This window comes from Hyla sarda, unplaced genomic scaffold (genome assembly GCF_029499605.1).
Source record: "Hyla sarda isolate aHylSar1 unplaced genomic scaffold, aHylSar1.hap1 scaffold_282, whole genome shotgun sequence".
Lineage (NCBI taxonomy): Eukaryota > Metazoa > Chordata > Amphibia > Anura > Hylidae > Hyla > Hyla sarda.
The window spans coordinates 335,263-361,662 of record NW_026609524.1 but is presented as its reverse complement, the minus strand read 5'-3'; the positions used below and the strand labels follow the sequence as shown (position 1 = coordinate 361,662).

At 40.6% G+C, this 26,400-nt stretch overlaps 1 protein-coding gene across 3 annotated transcripts; it reads left to right on the top strand.

Moving 5' to 3' along the window:
• GPBAR1 (G protein-coupled bile acid receptor 1) lies at positions 1-25,550 on the top strand. Of its 3 annotated transcripts, none has more exons than XM_056553342.1 (2): positions 1-130; positions 24,300-25,550. In XM_056553342.1, the coding sequence occupies exon 2, from the start codon at positions 24,398-24,400 to the stop codon at positions 25,403-25,405; it is 1,008 nt and encodes a 335-aa protein (XP_056409317.1). In that variant the 5' UTR covers positions 1-130; positions 24,300-24,397; the 3' UTR covers positions 25,406-25,550. The 3 variants fall into 3 exon arrangements, with proteins under 3 accessions (XP_056409317.1, XP_056409318.1, XP_056409319.1); XM_056553343.1 differs by lacking the exon at positions 1-130 and adding an exon at positions 5,212-5,527; XM_056553344.1 differs by lacking the exon at positions 1-130 and adding an exon at positions 5,226-5,310.
• Positions 25,551-26,400: the final 850 nt, after the last annotated feature.

Sequence of the window (26,400 nt, the reverse complement as noted above, 5' to 3'; positions counted from 1 at the left end):
AGATTTCTCGCCGTCATTTACGATGCGGATTTCGTTGCGGTTTTGGTCGTAGCCGCCCACAACGCCACAAATCGGTGTCCAAGCAACTCGGCGCTTATTCTGGGCTTAATCCGAAAAAACGATTTTTCCGGTAAGTGTTGGGTCTCTTATATTTTCCTCCACACGGACAACACGAAATCTGATAGGACGCGGTTCTGAAGCGCAATTCACACGAATGCTGGCACAGGATACATTGGCGCCAATTCCGCGCTGTGATAAACGAACCCTCTTTGTAGAACTTCTCGCTATACGAAGATTCAGGGCGTGTGATGAATCTGCTCTTTAACCCTTTCACACCACAGACATTTTTGGCGATTTTTTTCCCCGTTTTTTTAACCATTTTTTTTTCTTCCTCGCCATCTATGACGCGGAACGGTTTTTATTTGTTTCGTACAGGTCACGTTTTTAATGTTTTACTTTATTTTACAATATAATGTGATGAGGAACGAAAAATCGTAAACTGCCGCCATACGTTTATCTCGCGGTCGTCACCTTTACGACGGATCCAAATTTATAGACTTTGTTGTCTCCGGCTGCGTTCTTTTGCGCAGTGATTTTCGGGGTAGGCGATCGTGGTTATTTTTTTTTTCAGAAATGAACCAAGAAGATTTTGTGGATTTTATTTATTTTTTATAACTTTTTTCTTTCTTACGTTTTTTTTCCTCCTGTGGTCGTTCGCACAGGTCGCCGCTTTCCATACGTTATTGATCGAAGACTAATAGTCGCATAATGGGGATTGTTGTAGCGTCCGTCCGCCATGATGGCAGTGATGGGGGGTAAGTGATCGTACGGAGGCGCCCCCTTCTGTCTAATCGCCAAATGCTGTGGTCGCCATCAGTCACAGACTCTAAGGGGTTAAGTGGCCAGGATCGGGGGTTACCTTGGTTGCTATAGAAACATCCTGCAATTTTTTTAATTTTATTTATTTATTTTTAACCTCTCACACCCCAAAATGTGTTCATTTATGACAGTGGTCTCCAAACTGTGGAGCTCTTTCAAAACTACAACTCCCAGCATACTCAGACAGCCAACATCTGGAGGGCCACAGTTCAGAGACCACTGATTTATGACATCACCAGGTTTACTAACATAAATCTTATAATGTTTTGTTGGTACATGATGGGAGTTGTAGTTATTTTGCCTGTACATGTTGGGAGTTGTAGTTTTTTTGTCGGTGCATGATGGGAGTTGTAGTTTTTTGCCTGTACATGATGGGAGTTGTAGTTTATTTGCCTGTACCTGATGGGAGTTGTAGTTTTTTGCCTGTACATGATGGGAGTTGTAGTTTATTTGCCTGTACATGATGGGAGTTGTAGTTTTTTGTTGTAGTTTTTTTGTCGGTGCATAATGGGAATTGTAGTTTTTTGTTGGAGCATGATGGGAGTTGTAATTTATTTGCCTGTACCTGATGGGAGTTGTAGTTTTTTGCCTGTACATGATGGGAGTTGCAGTGTTTGCCTGTACATGATGGGAGTTGTAGTTTTTTGCCTGTACCTGATGGGAGTTGTAGTTTTTTGCCTGTACCTGATGGGAGTTGTAGTTTTTGCCTGTACCTGATGGGAGTTGTAGTTTTTGCCTGTACATGATGGGAGTTGTAGTTTTTTTTTGCCTGTACATGATGGGAGTTGTAGTTTTTTTTGCCTGTACATGATGGGAGTTGTAGTTTTTTTTGCCTGTACATGATGGGAGTTGTAGTTTTTTTTTGCCTGTACATGATGGGAGTTGTAGTTTTTTTTTGCCTGTACATGATGGGAGTTGTAGTTTTTTTTTCCTGTACATGATGGGAGTTGTAGTTTTTTTGCCTGTACATGATGGGAGTTGTAGTTTTTTGCCTGTACCTGATGGGAGTTGTAGTTTTTTGCCTGTACCTGATGGGAGTTGTAGTTTTTGCCTGTACCTGATGGGAGTTGTAGTTTTTGCCTGTACATGATGGGAGTTGTAGTTTTTTTTTGCCTGTACATGATGGGAGTTGTAGTTTTTTTTGCCTGTACATGATGGGAGTTGTAGTTTTTTTTTGCCTGTACATGATGGGAGTTGTAGTTTTTTTTTGCCTGTACATGATGGGAGTTGTAGTTTTTTTTTGCCTGTACATGATGGGAGTTGTAGTTTTTTTTTCCTGTACATGATGGGAGTTGTAGTTTTTTTGCCTGTACATGATGGGAGTTGTAGTTTTTTGCCTGTACCTGATGGGAGTTGTAGTTTTTTGCCTGTACCTGATGGGAGTTGTAGTTTTTGCCTGTACCTGACGGGAGTTGTAGTTTTTGCCTGTACATGATGGGAGTTGTAGTTTTTTTTTCCTGTACATGATGGGAGTTGTAGTTTTTTTTGCCTGTACATGATGGGAGTTGTAGTTTTTTTTTTCCTGTACATGATGGGAGTTGTAGTTTTTTTTGCCTGTACATGATGGGAGTTGTAGTTTTTTTTTGCCTGTACATGATGGGAGTTGTAGTTTATTTGCCTGTACATGATGGGAGTTGTAGTTTTTTTTGCCTGTACATGATGGGAGTTGTAGTTTTTTTTTGCCTGTACATGATGGGAGTTGTAGTTTATTTGCCTGTACATGATGGGAGTTGTAGTTTTTTGTTGTAGTTTTTTTGTCGGTGCATAATGGGAATTGTAGTTTTTTGTTGGAGCATGATGGGAGTTGTAATTTATTTGCCTGTACCTGATGGGAGTTGTAGTTTTTTGCCTGTACATGATGGGAGTTGCAGTGTTTGCCTGTACATGATGGGAGTTGTAGTTTTTTGCCTGTACCTGATGGGAGTTGTAGTTTTTTGCCTGTACCTGATGGGAGTTGTAGTTTTTTGTTGTAGTTTTTTTGTCGGTGCATAATGGGAATTGTAGTTTTTTGTTGGAGCATGATGGGAGTTGTAATTTATTTGCCTGTACCTGATGGGAGTTGTAGTTTTTTGCCTGTACATGATGGGAGTTGCAGTGTTTGCCTGTACATGATGGGAGTTGTAGTTTTTTGCCTGTACCTGATGGGAGTTGTAGTTTTTGCCTGTACCTGATGGGAGTTGTAGTTTTTGCCTGTACATGATGGGAGTTGTAGTTTTTTTTGCCTGTACATGATGGGAGTTGTAGTTTTTTTTGCCTGTACATGATGGGAGTTGTAGTTTTTTTTTGCCTGTACATGATGGGAGTTGTAGTTTTTTTTGCCTGTACATGATGGGAGTTGTAGTTTTTTTTTGCCTGTACATGATGGGAGTTGTAGTTTATTTGCCTGTACATGATGGGAGTTGTAGTTTTTTGTTGTAGTTTTTTTGTCGGTGCATAATGGGAATTGTAGTTTTTTGTTGGAGCATGATGGGAGTTGTAATTTATTTGCCTGTACCTGATGGGAGTTGTAGTTTTTTGCCTGTACATGATGGGAGTTGCAGTGTTTGCCTGTACATGATGGGAGTTGTAGTTATTTTGCCTGTACATGTTGGGAGTTGTAGTTTTTTTGTCGGTGCATGATGGGAGTTGTAGTTTTTTGCCTGTACATGATGGGAGTTGTAGTTTATTTGCCTGTACCTGATGGGAGTTGTAGTTTTTTGCCTGTACATGATGGGAGTTGTAGTTTTTTTGCCTGTACATGATGGGAGTTGTAGTTTTTTTTTGCCTGTACATGATGGGAGTTGTAGTTTTTTTTTGCCTGTACATGATGGGAGTTGTAGTTTTTTTTGCCTGTACATGATGGGAGTTGTAGTTTTTTTTTGCCTGTACATGATGGGAGTTGTAGTTTTTTTTGCCTGTACATGATGGGAGTTGTAGTTTTTTGCCGGTGGTTATGTGAGGGATCGGTGATCAGATGTAATCGCTGATGGATCTGATGCTGATAACAATCTGTAGAGAAGTGATAAAGTCCACGGCAGATAACAGAGCTGGCGCCGCTCGTCCTACCGCTCATTTACATGGAGCGTCCGTGTGGGGCGGGGTCCGGAGGAGATGGGAGTCCGGGGCCCTGAGCATCGGGGGCCACAGTGAGGAAATACGTATAATAGGGCGGCAGAGCTGAGCGGACCGGGGCCCCAGGAGGTAATAATTGTATAGAGACGACCCTATGATAACCCTGCTGGGCATCTCACATCTATCTCATATCTATCTCATATCTATCTATCTCATATCTATCTATCTCATATCTATCTATCTCATATCTATCTATCTATCTCATATCTATCTATCTCATATCTATCTATCTCATATCTATCTATCTCATATCTATCTATCTCATATCTATCTATCTCATATCTATCTATCTCATATCTATCTATCTCATATCTATCTATCTCATATCTATCTATCTATCTATCTATCTCATATCTATCTCATATCTATCTCATATCTATCTATCTCATATCTATCTATATCTATCTATCTATCTCATATCTATCTATCTATCTATCTATCTATCTCATATCTATCTATCTCATATCTATCTATCTATCTATCTATCTATCTATCTATCTCATATCTATCTATCTATCTATCTATCTCATATCTATCTATCTCATATCTATCTATCTATCTATCTCATATCTATCTCATATCTATCTATCTATCTATCTATCTCATATCTATCTATCTATCTATCTATCTATCTATCTATCTCATATCTATCTATCTCATATCTATCTATCTCATATCTATCTATCTCATATCTATCTATCTATCTATCTATCTCATATCTATCTATCTATCTATCTCATATCTATCTATCTCATATCTATCTATCTCATATCTATCTATCTATCTCATATCTATCTATTTATCTCATATCTATCTATCTATCTATCTATCTCATATCTATCTCATATCTATCTCATATCTATCTATCTCATATCTATCTCATATCTATCTATCTCATATCTATCTATCTATCTATCTATCTCATATCTATCTATCTCACATCTATGTAATTGATCTCACTCCAGGCTGTTTAGCTCACAGAGCATTGTCTGGGGTCTGTAAGGGTCTCCAGTCGGCAGGGTCATGTGATTTGTCATTTGTCAGAGGAGAAGTTTCTGAGTCGCCCATAGCAACCAATCCGATCGCTTCTTTCATTTTTGAAAAGGCCTCTGGTTGCTATGGGCAACTCAGCAAAAATCTTCCCTTTGCCCTTTGCCTTTTGCCCTTGGTTTTGGTGATGATTTTACCGTATTTTCTGCTCGTGTGGCGCCGTTACTTGACATGTGAACGCGGCCTTACGCTCAGCCCCCTGGATTCACAGTTTTCGGGCGATAATAATTGGCGTTCTCCGGCGCTCGCTGACGTCTTTATCTTTTATGAGTAATAAATATGTTTGCGTTGCGGTTTAGATGGGAAGCGACATTTTTATGGACACCTAGAAACGTGCGCCTGTGTTTACCCTCTCTATGGACGTGCGCCATTTTCTTCATGTTACCATATATTGCTACATCAAACAGCCGGAGCCGCTATACGGGAGCGCTCAGCTATACAGGGGTTAATCATTAATCCGCCGCATCTTCTGCTTCATTACTCCTGGGTGAGTGGAGCCACAGTGCAGGCTTAGATACATCGGCTCAGAGGACAGTATCACACATCATAGGCTTAGATACATCGGCTCAGAAGACAGTATCACACATCATAGGATTAGATACATCGGCTCAGAGGACAGTATCACACATCATAGGATTAGATACATCGGCTCAGAAGACAGTATCACACATCATAGGATTAGATACATCGGCTCAGAGGACAGTATCACACATCATAGGATTAGATACATCGGCTCAGCAGACAGTATCACACATCATAGGATTAGATACATCGGCTCAGCAGACAGTATCACACACCATAGGCTTAGATACATCGGCTCAGCAGACAGTATCACACATCATAGGATTAGATACATCGGCTCAGCAGACAGTATCACAAATCATAGGATTAGATACATCGGCTCAGAAGACAGTATCACACATCATAGGGTTAGATACATCAGGTCAGAAGACAGTATCACACATCATAGGATTAGATACATCGGCTCAGCAGACAGTATCACACGTCATAGGATTAGATACATCTGCTCAGCAGACAGTATCACAAATCATAGGATTAGATACATCAGCTCAGAAGACAGTATCACACATCATAGGCTTAGATACATCAGCTCAGCAGACAGTATCACACGTAATAGGATTAGATACATTGGCTCAGCAGACAGTATAACACATCATAGGCTTAGATACATTGGCTCAGCAGACAGTATCACACATCATAGGATTAGATACATCGGCTCAGCAGACAGTATCACAAATCATAGGATTAGATATATTGGCTCAGAAGACAGTATCACACATCATAGGGTTAGATACATCGGCTCAGAAGACAGTATCACACATCATAGAATTAGATACATTGGCTCAGCAGACAGTATCACACGTCATAGGATTAGATACATCGGCTGAGCAGACAGTATCACACATCATAGGCTTAGATACATCGGCTCAGCAGACAGTATCACACGTCATAGGATTAGATATATCGGCTCAGCAGACAGTATCACACATCATAGGCTTAGATACATCGGCTCAGCAGACAGTATCACACGTAATAGGATTAGATACATTGGCTCAGCAGACAGTATCACACATCATAGGCTTAGATACATTGGCTCAGCAGACAGTATCACACATCATAGTATTAGATACATCGGCTCAGCAGAAAGTATCACATATCATAGTATTAGATACATCAGCTCAGCAGACAGTATCACACATCATAGGATTAGATACATCAGCTCAGCAGACAGTATCACACATCATAGGATTAGATATATCGGCTCAGCAGACAGTATCACACATCATAGGATTAGATACATCGGCTCAGCAAACAGTATCACACATCATAGGATTAGATACTTCACCTCAGCAGACAGTATCACACACCATAGGCTTAGATACATCGGCTCAGCAGACAGTATCACACATCATAGGATTAGATACATCGGCTCAGCAGACAGTATCACAAATCATAGGATTAGATACATCGGCTCAGAAGACAGTATCACACATCATAGGGTTAGATACATCAGGTCAGAAGACAGTATCATACATCATAGGATTAGATACATCGGCTCAGCAGACAGTATCACATGTCATAGGATTAGATACATCTGCTCAGCAGACAGTATCACAAATCATAGGATTAGATACATCAGCTCAGAAGACAGTATCACACATCATAGGCTTAGATACATCGGCTCAGCAGACAGTATCACACATCATAGGCTTAGATACATCGGCTCAGAAGACAGTATCACACGTAATAGGATTAGATACATTGGCTCAGCAGACAGTATCACACATCATAGGCTTAGATACATTGGCTCAGCAGACAGTATCACACATCATAGTATTAGATACATCGGCTCAGCAGAAAGTATCACATATCATAGGTTTAGATACATCAGCTCAGCAGACAGTATCACACATCATAGGATTAGATACATCGGCTCAGCAGACAGTATCACACATCATAGGATTAGATACATCGGCTCAGCAGACAGTATTACACATCATAGGATTAGATACATCGGCTCAGCAGACGGTATCACATATCATAGGATTAGATACATCGGCTCAGCAGACAGTATCACACATCATAGGATTAGATCCATCGGCTCAGCAGACAGTATCACACATCATAGGATTAGATACATCGGCTCAGCAGACAGTATCACACATTATAGGATTAGATACATCGGCTCAGCAGACGGTATCACACATCATAGGATTAGATACATCGGCTCAGCAGACAGTATCACACATCATAGGATTAGATACATCAGCTCAGCAGACAGTATCACAAATGCCCTATAAGTGATTATTCCTAGATCAGTGCCCTATAAGTGATTATTCCTAGATCAGTGCCCTATAAGTGATTATTCCTAGATCAGTGCCCTATAAGTGACTATTCCTAGATCAGTGCCCTATAAGTGACTTTTCCTAGATCAGTGCCCTATAAGTGATTATTCCTAGATCAGTGCCCTATAAGTGATTATTCCTAGATCAGTGCCCTATAAGTGATTATTCCTAGATCAGTGCCCTATAAGTGATTATTCCTAGATCAGTGCCCTATAAGTGATTATTCCTAGATCAGTGCCCTATAAGTGATTATTCCTAGATCAGTGCCCTATAAGTGACTATTCCTAGATCAGTGCCCTATAAGTGACTACTCCTAGATCAGTGCCCTATAAGTGATTATTCCTAGATCAGTGCCCTATAAGTGATTATTCCTAGATCAGTGCCCTAAAAGTGACTATTCCTAGATCAGTGCCCTATAAGTGACTATTCCTAGATCAGTGCCCTATAAGTGACTATTCCTAGATCAGGGCCCTATAAGTGACTATTCCTAGATCAGGGCCCTATAAGTGATTATTCCTAGATCAGTGCCCTATAAGTGACTATTCCTAGATCAGTGCCCTATAAGTGATTATTCCTAGATCAGTGCCCTATAAGTGATTATTCCTAGATCAGTGCCCTATAAGTGACTATTCCTAGATCAGTGCCCTATAAGTGATTATTCCTAGATCATTGTCCTATAAGTGATTATTCCTAGATCAGTGCCCTATAAGTGACTATTCCTAGATCAGTGCCCTATAAATGATTATTCCTAGATCAGGGCCCTATAAGTGACTATTCCTAGATCAGTGCCCTATAAGTGATTATTCCTAGATCAGTGCCCTATAAGTGACTATTCCTAGATCAGTATCCTATAAGTGATTATTCCTAGATCAGTGCCCTATAAGTGACTATTCCTAGATCAGTATCCTATAAGTGATTGTTCCTAGATCAGTGCCCTATAAGTGATTATTCCTAGATCAGGGCCTATAAGTGATTATTCCTAGATCAGTGCCCTATAAGTGATTATTCCTAGATCAGTGCCCTATAAGTGATTATTCCTAGATCAGGGCCTATAAGTGATTATTCCTAGATCAGTGCCCTATAAGTGATTATTCCTAGATCAGTGCCCTATCAGTGATTATTCCTAGATCAGTGCCCTATAAGTGATTATTCTTAGATCAGTGCCCTATAAGTGATTATTCCTAGATCAGTGCCCTATATAAGTGATTATTCCTAGATCAGTGCCCTATAAGTGATTATTCCTAGATCAGTGCCCTATAAGTGATTATTCCTAGATCAGTGCCCTATAAGTGATTATTCCTAGATCAGTGCCCTATAAGTGATTATTCCTAGATCAGTGCCCTATAAGTGATTATTCCTAGATCAGTGCCCTATAAGTGATTATACCTAGATCATTGCCCTATAAGTGACTATTCCTAGATCAGTGCCCTATAAGTGACTATTCCTAGATCAGTGCCCTATAAGTGACTATTTCTAGATCAGTGCCCTATAAGTGATTATTCCTAGATCAGTGCCCTATAAGTGATTATTCCTAGATCAGTGTTCTATAAGGGATTATTCCTAGATCAGTGCCCTATAAGTGACTATTCCTAGATCAGTGCCCTATAACTGACTATTCCTAGATCAGTGCCCTATAAGTGATTATTCCTAGATCAGTGCCCTATAAGTGATTATTCCTAGATCAGTGCCCTATAAGTGACTATTCCTAGATCAGTGCCCTATAAGTGACTATTCCTAGATCAGTGCCCTATAAGTGATTATTCCTAGATCAGTGCCCTATAAGTGACTATTCCTAGATCAGTGCCCTATAAGTGACTATTCCTAGATCAGTGCCCTATAAGTGATTATTCCTAGATCAGTGCCCTATAAGTGACTATTCCTAGATCAGTGCCCTATAAGTGACTATTCCTAGATCAGTGCCCTATAAGTGATTATTCTTAGATCAGTGCCCTATAAGTGATTATTCCTAGATCAGTGCCCTATAAGTGACTATTCCTAGATCAGTGCCCTATAAGTGATTATTCCTAGATCAGTGCCCTATAAGTGACTATTTCAAGATCAGTGCCCTATAAGTGACTATTCCTAGATTAGTGCCCTATAAGTGACTATTCCTAGATCAGTGCCCTATAAGTGACTACTCCTAGATCAGTGCCCTATAAGTGATTATTCCTAGATCAGTGCCCTATAAGTGATTATTCCTAGATCAGTGCCCTATAAGTGACTACTCCTAGATCAGTATCCTATAAGGGACTATTCCTAGATCAGTGCCCTATAAGTGATTATTCCTAGATCAGTGCCCTATAATTGATTATTCCTAGATCAGTGCCCTATAAGTGATTATTCCTAGATCAGGGCCTATAAGTGATTATTCCTAGATCAGTGCCCTATAAGTGACTATTCCTAGATCAGTCCCTATAATTGATTATTCCTAGATCAGTGCCCTATAAGTGATTATTCCTAGATCAGGGCCTATAAGTGATTATTCCTAGATCAGTGCCCTAAAAGTGACTATTCCTAGATCAGGGCCTATAAGTGATTATACCTAGATCAGTGCCCTATAAGTGACTATTCCTAGATCAGTGCCCTATAAGTGATTATTCCTAGATTAGTGCCCTATAACTGACTATTCCTAGATCAGGGCCTATAAGTGATTATTCCTAGATCAGTGCCCTATAAGTGATTATTCCTAGATCAGGGCCTATAAGTGATTATTCCTAGATCAGTGCCCTATAAGTGATTATTCCTAGATCAGTGCCCTATAAGTGACTACTCCTAGATCAGTATCCTATAAGTGATTATTCCTAGATCAGTGCCCTATAAGTGATTATTCCTAGATCAGTGCCCTATAAGTGATTATTCCTAGATCAGTGCCCTATAAGTGATTATTCCTAGATCAGTGCCCTATAAGTGATTATTCCTAGATCAGGGCCTATAAGTGATTATTCCTAGATCAGTGCCCTATAAGTGACTGTTCCTAGATCAGTGTCCTATAAGTAATTATTCCTAGATCAGTGCCCTATAATTGATTATTCCTAGATCAGTGCCCTATAAGTGACTATTCCTAGATCAGTGCCCTATAAGTGACTATTCCTAGATCAGTGCCCTATAAGTGACTATTCCTAGATCAGTGCCCTATAAGTGACTATTCCTAGATCAGTGCCCTATAAGTGACTATTCCTAGATCAGTGCCCTATAAGTAATTATTTGTAGATAATTGCCCTATAAGTGATTATTCCTAGATCAGTGCCCTATAAGTGACTATTCCTAGATCAGTGCCCTATAAGTGATTATTCCTAGATCATTGCCCTATAAGTGATTATTCCTATATCAGTGCCCTATAACTGACTATTCCTAGATCAGTGTTCTATAAGTGACTATTCCTAGATCAGTGCCCTATAAGTGACTATTCCTAGATCAGTGCCCTATAAGTGACTATTCCTAGATCAGTGCCCTATAAGTGACTATTCCTAGATCAGTGCCCTATAAGTGATTACTCCTAGATCAGTGCCCTATAACTGACTATTCCTAGATCAGTGCCCTATAAGTGATTATTCCTAGATCAGTGCCCTATAAGTGATTATACCTAGATCAGTGCCCTATAAGTGATTATTCCTAGATCAGTGCCCTATAAGTGATTATTCCTAGATCAGTGCCCTATAAGTGACTACTCCTAGATCAGTGCCCTATAAGTGATTATTCCTAGATCAGTGCCCTATCAGTGACTATTCCTAGATCAGTGCCCTATAAGTGACTATTCCTAGATCAGTGCCCTATAAGTGATTATTCCTAGATCAGTGCCCTATAAGTTACTATTCCTAGATCAGTGCCCTATAAGTGACTATTCCTAGATCAGTGCCCTATAAGTGATTATCCCTAGATCACTGCCCTATAAGTGACTATTCCTAGATCAGTGCCCTAGAAGTGACAATTCCTAGATCAGTGCCCTATAAGTGACTATTCCTAGATCAGTGCCCTAAAAGTGATTATTCCTAGATCAGTGCCCTATAAGTGACTATTCCTAGATCAGTGCCCTAAAAGTGATTATTCCTAGATCACTGCCCTATAAGTGATTATTCCTAGATCAGTGCCCTATAAGTGACTATTCCTAGATCAGTGCCCTATAAATGACTATTCCTAGATCAGTGCCCAATAAGTGACTATTCCTAGATCAGTGCCCTATAAGTGATTATTCCTAGATCAGTGCCCTATCAGTGACTATTCCTAGATCAGTGCCCTCTAAGTGATTATTCCTAGATCAGTGCCCTAAAATGACTATTCCTAGATCAGTGCCCTATAAGTGACTATTCCTAGATCAGTGTCCTATAAGTGACTATTTCTAGATCAGTGCCCTATAAGTGATTATTCCTAGATCAGTGCCCTATAAGTGACTATTCCTAGATCAGTGCCCTATAAGTGACTATTCCTAGATCAGTGCACTATCAGTGACTATTCCTAGATCAGTGCCCTATAAGTGATTATTCCTAGATCAGTGCCCTATAAGTGACTATTCCTAGATCAGTGCCCTATCAGTGACTATTCCTAGATCAGTGCCCTATAAGTGACTATTCCTAGATCAGTGCCCTATATAAGTGACTATTCCTAGATCAGTGCCCTATAAGTGATTATTCCTAGATCAGTGCCCTATAAGTGATTATTCCAAGATCAGTGCCCTATAAGTGAATATTCCTAGATCAGTGCCCTATATAAGTGATTATTCCTAGATCAGTGCCCTATAAGGGATTATTCCTAGATCAGTGCCCTATAAGTGACTATTCCTAGATCAGTGCCCTATAAGTGACTATTCCTAGATCAGTGCCCTATAAATTACTATTCCTAGATCAGTGCCCTATAAGTGATTATTCCTAGATCAGTGCCCTATAAGTGACTATTCCTAGATCACTGCCCTATAAGTGACTATTTCTAGATCAGTGCCCTATAAGTGACTATTCCTAGATCAGTGCCCTATCAGTGACTATTCCTAGATCAGTGCCCTATAAGTGACTATTCCTAGATCAGTGCCCTATATAAGTGACTATTCCTAGATCATTGCCCTATAAGTGATTATTCCTAGATCATTGCCCTATAAGTGATTATTCCTAGATCAGTGCCCTATAAGTGATTATTCCTAGATCAGGGCCTATAAGTGATTATTCCTAGATCATTGCCCTATAAGTGATTATTCCTAGATCATTGCCCTATAAGTGATTATTCCTAGATCAGTGCCCTATAAGTGATTACTCCTAGATCAGGGCCTATAAGTGACTATTCCTAGATCAGTGCCCTATAAGTGACTATTCCTAGATCAGTGCCCTATAAGTGACTATTCCTAGATCAGTGCCCTATAAGTGATTATTCCTAGATCAGTGCCCTATCAGCGACTATTCCTAGATCAGTGCCCTATAAGTGATTATTCCTAGATCAGGGCCTATAAGTGATTATTCCTAGATCAGTGCCCTATAAGTGATTATTCCTAGATCAGTGCCCTATAAGTGATTATTCCTAGATCAGTGCCCTATAAGTGATTATTCCTAGATCAGTGCCCTATAAGTGATTATTCCTAGATCAGTGCCCTATAAGTGATTATTCCTAGATCAGTGCCCTATAAGTGACTATTCCTAGATCAGTGCCCTATAAGTGACTATTCCTAGATCAGTGCCCTATAAGTGATTATTCCTAGATCAGTGCCCTATAAGTGATTATTCCTAGATCAGTGCCCTATAAGTGATTATTCCTAGATCAGGGCCTATAAGTGATTATTCCTAGATCAGTGCCCTATAAGTGATTATTCCTAGATCAGTGCCCTATCAGTGATTATTCCTAGATCAGTGCCCTATAAGTGATTATTCCTAGATCAGTGCCCTATAAGTGATTATTCCTAGATCAGTGCCCTATAAGTGATTATTCCTAGATCAGTGCCCTATAAGTGATTATTCCTAGATCAGTGCCCTATAAGTGATTATTCCTAGATCAGTGCCCTATAAGTGATTATTCCTAGATCAGTGCCCTATAAGTGACTATTCCTAGATCAGTGCCCTATAAGTGACTACTCCTAGATCAGTGCCCTATAAGTGATTATTCCTAGATCAGTGCCCTATAAGTGATTATTCCTAGATCAGTGCCCTTAAAGTGACTATTCCTAGATCAGTGCCCTATAAGTGACTATTCCTAGATCAGTGCCCTATAAGTGATTATTCCTAGATCAGGGCCCTATAAGTGACTATTCCTAGATCAGTGCCCTATAAGTGATTATTCCTAGATCAGTGCCATATAAGTGACTATTCCTAGATCAGTGCCCTATAAGTGACTATTCCTAGATCAGTGCCCTATATAAGTGATTATTCCTAGATCAGTGCCCTATAAGGGATTATTCCTAGATCAGTGCCCTATAAGTGACTATTCCTAGATCAGTGCACCTATAAGTGACTTTTCCTAGATCAGTGCCCTATAAGTGACTATTCCTAGATCAGTGCCCTATAAGTGATTATTCCTAGATCAGTGCCCTATAAGTGATTATTCCTAGATCAGTGCCCTATAAGTGACTATTCCTAGATCAGTGCCCTATAAGTGACTATTCCTAGATCAGTGCCCTATAAGTGATTATTCCTAGATCAGTGCCCTATAAGTGATTATTCCTAGATCAGTGCCCTATAAGTGATTATTCCTAGATCAGTGCCCTATAAGTGATTATTCCTAGATCAGTGCCCTATAAGTGATTATTCCTAGATCAGTGCCCTATAAGTGATTATTCCTAGATCAGTGCCCTATAAGTGACTATTCCTAGATCAGTGCCCTATAAGTGACTACTCCTAGATCAGTGCCCTATAAGTGATTATTCCTAGATCAGTGCCCTATAAGTGATTATTCCTAGATCAGTGCCCTAAAAGTGACTATTCCTAGATCAGTGCCCTATAAGTGACTATTCCTAGATCAGTGCCCTATAAGTGACTATTCCTAGATCAGGGCCCTATAAGTGACTATTCCTAGATCAGGGCCCTATAAGTGATTATTCCTAGATCAGTGCCCTATAAGTGACTATTCCTAGATCATTGTCCTATAAGTGATTATTCCTAGATCAGTGCCCTATAAGTGACTATTCCTAGATCAGTGCCCTATAAATGATTATTCCTAGATCAGGGCCCTATAAGTGACTATTCCTAGATCAGTGCCCTATAAGTGATTATTCCTAGATCAGTGCCCTATAAGTGACTATTCCTAGATCAGTATCCTATAAGTGATTATTCCTAGATCAGTGCCCTATAAGTGACTATTCCTAGATCAGTATCCTATAAGTGATTGTTCCTAGATCAGTGCCCTATAAGTGATTATTCCTAGATCAGGGCCTATAAGTGATTATTCCTAGATCAGTGCCCTATAAGTGATTATTCCTAGATCAGTGCCCTATAAGTGATTATTCCTAGATCAGGGCCTATAAGTGATTATTCCTAGATCAGTGCCCTATAAGTGATTATTCCTAGATCAGTGCCCTATCAGTGATTATTCCTAGATCAGTGCCCTATAAGTGATTATTCTTAGATCAGTGCCCTATAAGTGATTATTCCTAGATCAGTGCCCTATATAAGTGATTATTCCTAGATCAGTGCCCTATAAGTGATTATTCCTAGATCAGTGCCCTAAAAGTGATTATTCCTAGATCAGTGCCCTATAAGTGATTATTCCTAGATCAGTGCCCTATAAGTGATTATTCCTAGATCAGTGCCCTATAAGTGATTATTCCTAGATCAGTGCCCTATAAGTGATTATTCCTAGATCAGTGCCCTATAAGTGATTATACCTAGATCATTGCCCTATAAGTGACTATTCCTAGATCAGTGCCCTATAAGTGACTATTCCTAGATCAGTGCCCTATAAGTGACTATTTCTAGATCAGTGCCCTATAAGTGATTATTCCTAGATCAGTGCCCTATAAGTGATTATTCCTAGATCAGTGTTCTATAAGGGATTATTCCTAGATCAGTGCCCTATAAGTGACTATTCCTAGATCAGTGCCCTATAACTGACTATTCCTAGATCAGTGCCCTATAAGTGATTATTCCTAGATCAGTGCCCTATAAGTGATTATTCCTAGATCAGTGCCCTATAAGTGACTATTCCTAGATCAGTGCCCTATAAATGATTATTCCTAGATCAGGGCCCTATAAGTGACTATTCCTAGATCAGTGCCCTATAAGTGATTATTCCTAGATCAGTGCCCTATAAGTGACTATTCCTAGATCAGTATCCTATAAGTGATTATTCCTAGATCAGTGCCCTATAAGTGACTATTCCTAGATCAGTATCCTATAAGTGATTGTTCCTAGATCAGTGCCCTATAAGTGATTATTCCTAGATCAGGGCCTATAAGTGATTATTCCTAGATCAGTGCCCTATAAGTGATTATTCCTAGATCAGTGCCCTATAAGTGATTATTCCTAGATCAGGGCCTATAAGTGATTATTCCTAGATCAGTGCCCTATAAGTGATTATTCCTAGATCAGTGCCCTATCAGTGATTATTCCTAGATCAGTGCCCTATAAGTGATTATTCTTAGATCAGTGCCCTATAAGTGATTATTCCTAGATCAGTGCCCTATATAAGTGATTATTCCTAGATCAGTGCCCTATAAGTGATTATTCCTAGATCAGTGCCCTATAAGTGATTATTCCTAGATCAGTGCCCTATAAGTGATTATTCCTAGATCAGTGCCCTATAAGTGATTATTCCTAGATCAGTGCCCTATAAGTGATTATTCCTAGATCAGTGCCCTATAAGTGATTATTCCTAGATCAGTGCCCTATAAGTGATTATACCTAGATCATTGCCCTATAAGTGACTATTCCTAGATCAGTGCCCTATAAGTGACTATTCCTAGATCAGTGCCCTATAAGTGACTATTTCTAGATCAGTGCCCTATAAGTGATTATTCCTAGATCAGTGCCCTATAAGTGATTATTCCTAGATCAGTGTTCTATAAGGGATTATTCCTAGATCAGTGCCCTATAAGTGACTATTCCTAGATCAGTGCCCTATAACTGACTATTCCTAGATCAGTGCCCTATAAGTGATTATTCCTAGATCAGTGCCCTATAAGTGATTATTCCTAGATCAGTGCCCTATAAGTGACTATTCCTAGATCAGTGCCCTATAAGTGACTATTCCTAGATCAGTGCCCTATAAGTGATTATTCCTAGATCAGTGCCCTATAAGTGACTATTCCTAGATCAGTGCCCTATAAGTGACTATTCCTAGATCAGTGCCCTATAAGTGATTATTCCTAGATCAGTGCCCTATAAGTGACTATTCCTAGATCAGTGCCCTATAAGTGACTATTCCTAGATCAGTGCCCTATAAGTGATTATTCTTAGATCAGTGCCCTATAAGTGATTATTCCTAGATCAGTGCCCTATAAGTGACTATTCCTAGATCAGTGCCCTATAAGTGATTATTCCTAGATCAGTGCCCTATAAGTGACTATTTCAAGATCAGTGCCCTATAAGTGACTATTCCTAGATTAGTGCCCTATAAGTGACTATTCCTAGATCAGTGCCCTATAAGTGACTACTCCTAGATCAGTGCCCTATAAGTGATTATTCCTAGATCAGTGCCCTATAAGTGATTATTCCTAGATCAGTGCCCTATAAGTGACTACTCCTAGATCAGTATCCTATAAGGGACTATTCCTAGATCAGTGCCCTATAAGTGATTATTCCTAGATCAGTGCCCTATAATTGATTATTCCTAGATCAGTGCCCTATAAGTGATTATTCCTAGATCAGGGCCTATAAGTGATTATTCCTAGATCAGTGCCCTATAAGTGACTATTCCTAGATCAGTCCCTATAATTGATTATTCCTAGATCAGTGCCCTATAAGTGATTATTCCTAGATCAGGGCCTATAAGTGATTATTCCTAGATCAGTGCCCTAAAAGTGACTATTCCTAGATCAGGGCCTATAAGTGATTATACCTAGATCAGTGCCCTATAAGTGACTATTCCTAGATCAGTGCCCTATAAGTGATTATTCTTAGATTAGTGCCCTATAACTGACTATTCCTAGATCAGGGCCTATAAGTGATTATTCCTAGATCAGTGCCCTATAAGTGATTATTCCTAGATCAGTGCCCTATAAGTGACTACTCCTAGATCAGTATCCTATAAGTGATTATTCCTAGATCAGTGCCCTATAAGTGATTATTCCTAGATCAGTGCCCTATAAGTGATTATTCCTAGATCAGTGCCCTATAAGTGATTATTCCTAGATCAGTGCCCTATAAGTGATTATTCCTAGATCAGGGCCTATAAGTGATTATTCCTAGATCAGTGCCCTATAAGTGACTGTTCCTAGATCAGTGTCCTATAAGTAATTATTCCTAGATCAGTGCCCTATAATTGATTATTCCTAGATCAGTGCCCTATAAGTGACTATTCCTAGATCAGTGCCCTATAAGTGACTATTCCTAGATCAGTGCCCTATAAGTGACTATTCCTAGATCAGTGCCCTATCAGTGACTATTCCTAGATCAGTGCCCTATAAGTGATTATTCCTAGATCAGTGCCCTATAAGTGATTATTTGTAGATAATTGCCCTATAAGTGATTATTCCTAGATCAGTGCCCTATAAGTGACTATTCCTAGATCAGTGCCCTATAAGTGATTATTCCTAGATCATTGCCCTATAAGTGATTATTCCTAGATCAGTGCCCTATAACTGACTATTCCTAGATCAGTGTTCTATAAGTGACTATTCCTAGATCAGTGCCCTATAAGTGACTATTCCTAGATCAGTGCCCTATAAGTGACTATTCCTAGATCAGTGCCCTATAAGTGACTATTCCTAGATCAGTGCCCTATAAGTGATTACTCCTAGATCAGTGCCCTATAACTGACTATTCCTAGATCAGTGCCCTATAAGTGATTATTCCTAGATCAGTGCCCTATAAGTGATTATACCTAGATCAGTGCCCTATAAGTGATTATTCCTAGATCAGTGCCCTATAAGTGATTATTCCTAGATCAGTGCCCTATAAGTGACTACTCCTAGATCAGTGCCCTATAAGTGATTATTCCTAGATCAGTGCCCTATAAGTGACTATTCCTAGATCAGTGCCCTATAAGTGACTATTCCTAGATCAGGGCCCTATAAGTGATTATTTCTAGATCAGTGCCCTATAAGTGACTATTCCTAGATCAGTGCCCTATAAGTGATTATTCCTAGATCAGTGCCCTATAAGTGATTATTCCTAGATCAGTGCCCTATAAGTGACTATTCCTAGATCAGTGCCCTATAAGTGATTATTCCTAGATCAGTGCCCTATCAGTGACTATTCCTAGATCAGTGCCCTATAAGTGACTATTCCTAGATCAGTGCCCTATAAGTGATTATTCCTAGATCAGTGCCCTATAAGTTACTATTCCTAGATCAGTGCCCTATAAGTGACTATTCCTAGATCAGTGCCCTATAAGTGATTATCCCTAGATCACTGCCCTATAAGTGACTATTCCTAGATCAGTGCCCTAGAAGTGACTATTCCTAGATCAGTGCCCTATAAGTGACTATTCCTAGATCAGTGCCCTAAAAGTGATTATTCCTAGATCAGTGCCCTATAAGTGACTATTCCTAGATCAGTGCCCTAAAAGTGATTATTCCTAGATCACTGCCCTATAAGTGATTATTCCTAGATCAGTGCCCTATAAGTGACTATTCCTAGATCAGTGCCCTATAAATGACTATTCCTAGATCAGTGCCCAATAAGTGACTATTCCTAGATCAGTGCCCTATGAGTGATTATTCCTAGATCAGTGCCCTATCAGTGACTATTCCTAGATCAGTGCCCTCTAAGTGATTATTCCTAGATCAGTGCCCTAAAATGACTATTCCTAGATCAGTGCCCTATAAGTGACTATTCCTAGATCAGTGTCCTATAAGTGACTATTTCTAGATCAGTGCCCTATAAGTGATTATTCCTAGATCAGTGCCCTATAAGTGACTATTCCTAGATTAGTGCCCTATAAGTGACTATTTCCTTAGATCAGTGCCCTATCAGTGACTATTCCTAGATCAGTGCCCTATAAGTGATTATTCCTAGATCAGTGCCCTATAAGTGACTATTCCTAGATCAGTGCCCTATCAGTGACTATTCCTAGATCAGTGCCCTATAAGTGACTATTCCTAGATCAGTGCCCTATATAAGTGACTATTCCTAGATCAGTGCCCTATAAGTGATTATTCCTAGATCAGTGCCCTATAAGTGATTATTCCAAGATCAGTGCCCTATAAGTGAATATTCCTAGATCAGTGCCCTATATAAGTGATTATTCCTAGATCAGTGCCCTATAAGGGATTATTCCTAGATCAGTGCCCTATAAGTGACTATTCCTAGATCAGTGCCCTATAAGTGACTATTCCTAGATCAGTGCCCTATAAATGACTATTCCTAGATCAGTGCCCTATAAGTGATTATTCCTAGATCAGTGCCCTATAAGTGACTATTCCTAGATCACTGCCCTATAAGTGACTATTTCTAGATCAGTGCCCTATAAGTGACTATTCCTAGATCAGTGCCCTATCAGTGACTATTCCTAGATCAGTGCCCTATAAGTGACTATTCCTAGATCAGTGCCCTATATAAGTGACTATTCCTAGATCATTGCCCTATAAGTGATTATTCCTAGATCATTGCCCTATAAGTGATTATTCCTAGATCATTGCCTATAAGTGATTATTCCTAGATCATTGCCCTATAAGTGATTATTCCTAGATCATTGCCCTATAAGTGATTATTCCTAGATCAGTGCCCTATAAGTGATTACTCCTAGATCAGGGCCTATAAGTGACTATTCCTAGATCAGTGCCCTATAAGTGACTATTCCTAGATCAGTGCCCTATAAGTGACTATTCCTAGATCAGTGCCCTATAAGTGATTATTCCTAGATCAGTGCCCTATCAGCGACTATTCCTAGATCAGTGCCCTATAAGTGATTATTCCTAGATCAGGGCCTATAAGTGATTATTCCTAGATCAGTGCCCTATAAGTGATTATTCCTAGATCAGTGCCCTATAAGTGATTATTCCTAGATCAGTGCCCTATAAGTGATTATTCCTAGATCAGTGCCCTATAAGTGATTATTCCTAGATCAGTGCCCTATAAGTGATTATTCCTAGATCAGTGCCCTATAAGTGACTATTCCTAGATCAGTGCCCTATAAGTGACTATTCCTAGATCAGTGCCCTATAAGTGATTATTCCTAGATCAGTGCCCTATAAGTGATTATTCCTAGATCAGTGCCCTATAAGTGATTATTCCTAGATCAGTGCCCTATAAGTGATTATTCCTAGATCAGTGCCCTATAAGTGATTATTCCTAGATCAGTGCCCTATAAGTGATTATACCTAGATCAATGCCCTATAAGTGACTATTCCTAGATCAGTGCCCTATAAGTGATTATTCCTAGATCAGTGCCCTATAAGTGATTATTCCTAGATCAGTGCCCTATAAGTGATTATTCCTAGATCAGTGCCCTATAAGTGAATATTCCTAGATCAGTGCCCTATAAGTGATTATACCTAGATCAGTGCCCTATAAGTGATTATTCCTAGATCAGTGCCCTATAAGTGATTATTCCTAGATCAGTGCCCTATAAGTGAATATTCCTAGATCAGTGCCCTATAAGTGATTATACCTAGATCAGTGCCCTATAAGTGACTATTCCTAGATCAGTGCCCTATAAGTGATTATTCCTAGATCAGTGCCCTATAAGTGACTACTCCTAGATCAGTGCCCTTTAAGTGATTATACCTAGATCAGTGCCCTATAAGTGATTATACCTAGATCAGTGCCCTATAAGTGACTACTCCTAGATCAGTGCCCTATAAGTGATTATACCTAGATCAGTGCCCTATAAGTGACTACTCCTAGATCAGTGCCCTATAAGTGACTATTCCTAGATCAGTGCCCTATAAGTGACTATTCCTAGATCAGTGCCCTATAAGTGACTATTCCTAGATCAGTGCCCTATAAGTGACTATTCCTAGATCAGTGCCCCATAAGTGATTATTCCTAGATCAGTGCCCTATAAGTGATTATTCCTAGATCAGTGCCCTATAAGTGATTATTCCTAGATCATTGCCCTATAAGTGACTATTCCTAGATCAGTGCCCTATCAGTGACTATTCCTAGATCAGTGCCCTATAACAGACTATTCCTAGATCAGTGCCCTATAAGTGATTATTCCTAGATGAGTGCCCTATAAGTGATTATTCCTAGATCAGTGCCCTATAAGTGACTATTCCTAGATCAGTGCCCTATAAGTGAATATTCCTAGATCAGTGCCCTATAAGTGATTATTCCTAGATCAGTGCCCTATAAGTGATTATTCCTAGATCAGTGCCCTATCAGTGACTATTCCTAGATCAGTGCCCTATAACAGACTATTCCTAGATCAATGCCCTATAAGTGATTATTCCTAGATGAGTGCCCTATAAGTGATTATTCCTAGATCAGTGCCCTATAAGTGACTATTCCTAGATCAGTGCCCTATAAGTGACTTTTCCTAGATCAGTGCCCTATAAGTGATTAGTCCTAGATCAGTGCCCTATAAGTGATTATTCCAAGATCAGTGCCCTATAAGTGAATATTCCTAGATCAGTGCCCTATATAAGTGATTATTCCTAGATCAGTGCCCTATAAGTGAATATTCCTAGATCAGTGCCCTATAAGTGAATATTCCTAGATCAGTGCCCCATATAAGTGATTATTCCTAGATCAGTGCCCTATAAGTGAATATTCCTAGATCAGTGCCCTATATAAGTGATTGATTATTCCTAGATCAGTGCCCTACATAATTGATTATTCCAAGATCAGTGCCCTATAAGTCAATATTCCTAGATCAGTGCCCTATATAAGTGATTGATTATTCCTAGATCAGTGCCCTATATAAGTGATTATTCCAAGATCAGTGTCTTTTAAGTGATTATTCCTAGATCAGTGCTCTATAAGTGATTATTCCTAGATCAGTGTCTTTTAAGTGATTATTCCTAGATCAGTGCTCTATAAGTGATTATTCCTAGATCAGTGCTCTATAAGTGAATATTCCTAGATCAGTGCCCTATATAAGTGATTGATTATTCCTAGATCAGTGCCCTACATAATTGATTATTCTAAGATCAGTGCCCTATAAGTCAATATTCCTAGATCAGTGCCCTATATAAGTGATTGATTATTCCTAGATCAGTGCCCTATATAAGTGATTATTCCTAGATCAGTGTCTTTTAAGTGATTATTCCTAGATCAGTGCTCTATAAGTGATTATTCCTAGATCAGTGCCCTATAAGTGATTATTCCTAGATCAGTGCCCTATAAGTGACTATTCCTAGATCAGTGCCCTATAAGTGACTAATCCTAGATCAGTGCCCTATAAGTGACTATTCCTAGATCAATGCCCTATAAGTGATAATTCCTAGATCAGTGCCCTATAAGTGACTATTTCTAGATCAGTGCCCTATAAGTGACTATTCCTAGATCAATGCCCTATAAGTGACTATTCCTAGATCAGTGCCCTATAAGTGACTATTCCTAGATCAGTGCCCTATAAGTGATTATTCCTAGATCAGTGCCCTGTAACTGATTATTCCTAGATCAGTGCCCTATAAGTGATTATTCCTAGATCAGTGCCCTATAAGTGACTATTCCTAGATCAGTGCCCTATAAGTGAATATTCCTAGATCAGTGCCCTATAAGTGATTATTCCTAGATCAGTGCCCTATAAGTGATTATTCCTAGATCAGTGCCCTATAAGTGATTATTCCTAGATCAGTGCCCTATAAGTGATTATTCCTAGATCAGTGCCCTATCAGTGACTATTCCTAGATCAGTGCCCTATAAGTGACTATTCCTAGATCAGTGCCCTATAAGTGATTATTCCTAGATCAGTGTCCTATAAGTGACTATTCCTAGATCAGTGCCCTATAAGTGACTATTCCTAGATCAGTGTCCTATAAGTGATTATTCCTAGATCAGTGCCCTATAAGTGACTATTCCTAGATCAATTTCCTATAAGTAATTATTCCTAGATCAGTGCCCTATAAGTGACTTTTCCTAGATCAGTGCCCTATAAGTGATTATTCCTAGATCAGTGCCCTATAAGTGATTATTCCTAGATCAGTGCCCTATAAGTGATTATTCCTAGATCAGTGCCCTATAAGTGACTATTCCTAGATCAGTGCCCTATAAGTGACTATTCCTAGATCAGTGCCCTATAAGTGATTATTCCTAGATCAGTGCCCTATAAGTGATTATTCCTAGATCAGTGCCCTATAAGTGATTATTCCTAGATCAGTGCCCGCTGGTCCCTTATAGTCCTTCTATCCTGCTTACTATATCTTCTTCTTCCTTTCAGTGAATCCATTGGGAATCCTCATTGTGTCTCCTCCTTCCTTACCTGAAGGGAGAGTGTTCTCAGACCCCGTTATGTCGTAGTCGCTGACCATCGGAGGGATGGCGTCAGATGTGCCTCAGAATGTGTCATCCAGTTATAAGAGCCAGGAGCAGCTGATCATCCTCCTGTCCAGCCCGCTCTCGGCCTTCATCATCCTTTCCAACCTTTTCATCATCATTGGGATCGTCTTTAATAAGAAGTTACACAACACGGCGCATTTCTTCTTCCTCAGCCTGCTGTTTGCCGACTTCTTCACGGGGGTCCTCCTGCCCTGTATCCCCCGCATGAAGTTCACCAAGGACCTGGGTTACTTTGGTTGTTTCCTGGTCTTCATTTCTCCCAATTTCTTCTTCCTCTCATTCCTGGCCAACCTGCTGATGGTTCACTATGAGAAGTACTTGTGCATCATCTACCCCCTGCACTATCGGGAGAGTTGGCTCCACCGCTGTGTCCCTCTGTCGCTCTTCCTGGTCTGGACTCTGCCCCTCTTGTTTTCTTGTCTCCCGTTGCTCGGTTGGAATAATTGGAGACATAACCAGACGTGCTCCTATAAGCAGGTGTTCCCCAATGCGTACATCTACCTGGAGACCTATGGGGTGGTCATCCCAGCCATCTTGGCCATGAGCTTCATCACCATCAAACTGCTGTCCGTGGCCAGGAAGCAGCTAAAGGAAATCAAGAAGCTCCATCGCTCGGTGCAGCGGGACGTGGTGACGGAGATCGAGCGCCAGATGGACCTAAGATACGCCAAATGCATTGCGGTCTTCTCCTTGACGTTCCTCATCTGTTGGGTTCCTTACATCGCCCTCCTTCAGGTCTCTGTGCTGGTCATAGAGAGATACGAGATCAGTATCTGGATCGTCCTGACCCTCACGTGTGTGGGGAGCGGCAGCGCCGCCATCGTCCCGGTTATTTTGGGATTAAGCCACCGGCAATACACCAAACTGTGGAGGAACCTGTGCAGGAAATACTGTGGGTGCTGCCCCCGAGGAGGCCCAGCAAGTGACCACCATGATATGAAGAGCAAGGCTGAGACCGTGGAAGATGAACTAACTGCAGTAAAATGACGAATTGGCCCCAAACACCAGCTCGGGCTTCATAGTGGTGACACTTTATTTAATGGGTTTCAGAGTTGTCGCTATTCAGTGGCGAAGGTTCTGCCCCCAATATCTGTTACTATGAATTGTAATTAAAGGGGTCCTCCATAGTTCACCTCTGATCCGGAGACTCACTCGTTCTTGGACTCATTTAGCGCCGGCACTCTAGCCCCCCCCCCCCCCACCCCCATGCCTAACATGGCATCATTACAAATATTGTTGTGTAACCATTGGGGGCATCACTGATCCTCACCCAGGTCCATGTCTAGTATTAAAGGGGGTGGCCAGTGTTTTTTTTTAAAGATAATTTACTTACCTATTCCCAGCCCGCAGGTCCCCCGCTCCTTTTCACCTCAATCTTCTCTCTTGTTATGAAAGGGGGCTCCGCTGTGACCAGTGATTGGTGGAGCCGGCAGGTACTGCACTGAGTACTCCTCTCAGAGGGACTGGATGGTGGACGGGGCTGTGACCAGTGATTGGTGGAGGCGGCAGGTCCCGCACTGAGCGCTCCTCTCAGATCGGGGGACCAGATGGTGGACGGGGCTGTGACCAGTGATTGGTGGAGCCTGCAGGTCCTGTACTGAGCACTCCTTTCAGATTGGGGGACTGAATGGTGGGTGGGGCTGTGACCAGTGATTGGTGGAGCCGGCAGATCCTGAACTTAGTACTCCTCTTAGATCCGGGGACCAAATGGTGGACGGGGCTGTGACCAGTGATTGGTGGAGCCAGCTGGCCTGCACTGAGCGCTCATCACAGATCGGGGCGACCGGATGGTGGGCGGAGCGGTGACCAGTGATTGGTGGAGCCGGCAGGTCCTGCACTGAGCGCTCCTCTCAGATCAGGGGGACTGGATGGTGGACGGGGCTGTTACCAGTGATTGGTGGAGCCGGCAGGTTCTGCACTGAGCGCTCATCACAGATCGGGGGGACCGGATGGTGGACAGGGCTGTGACCAGTGATTGGTGG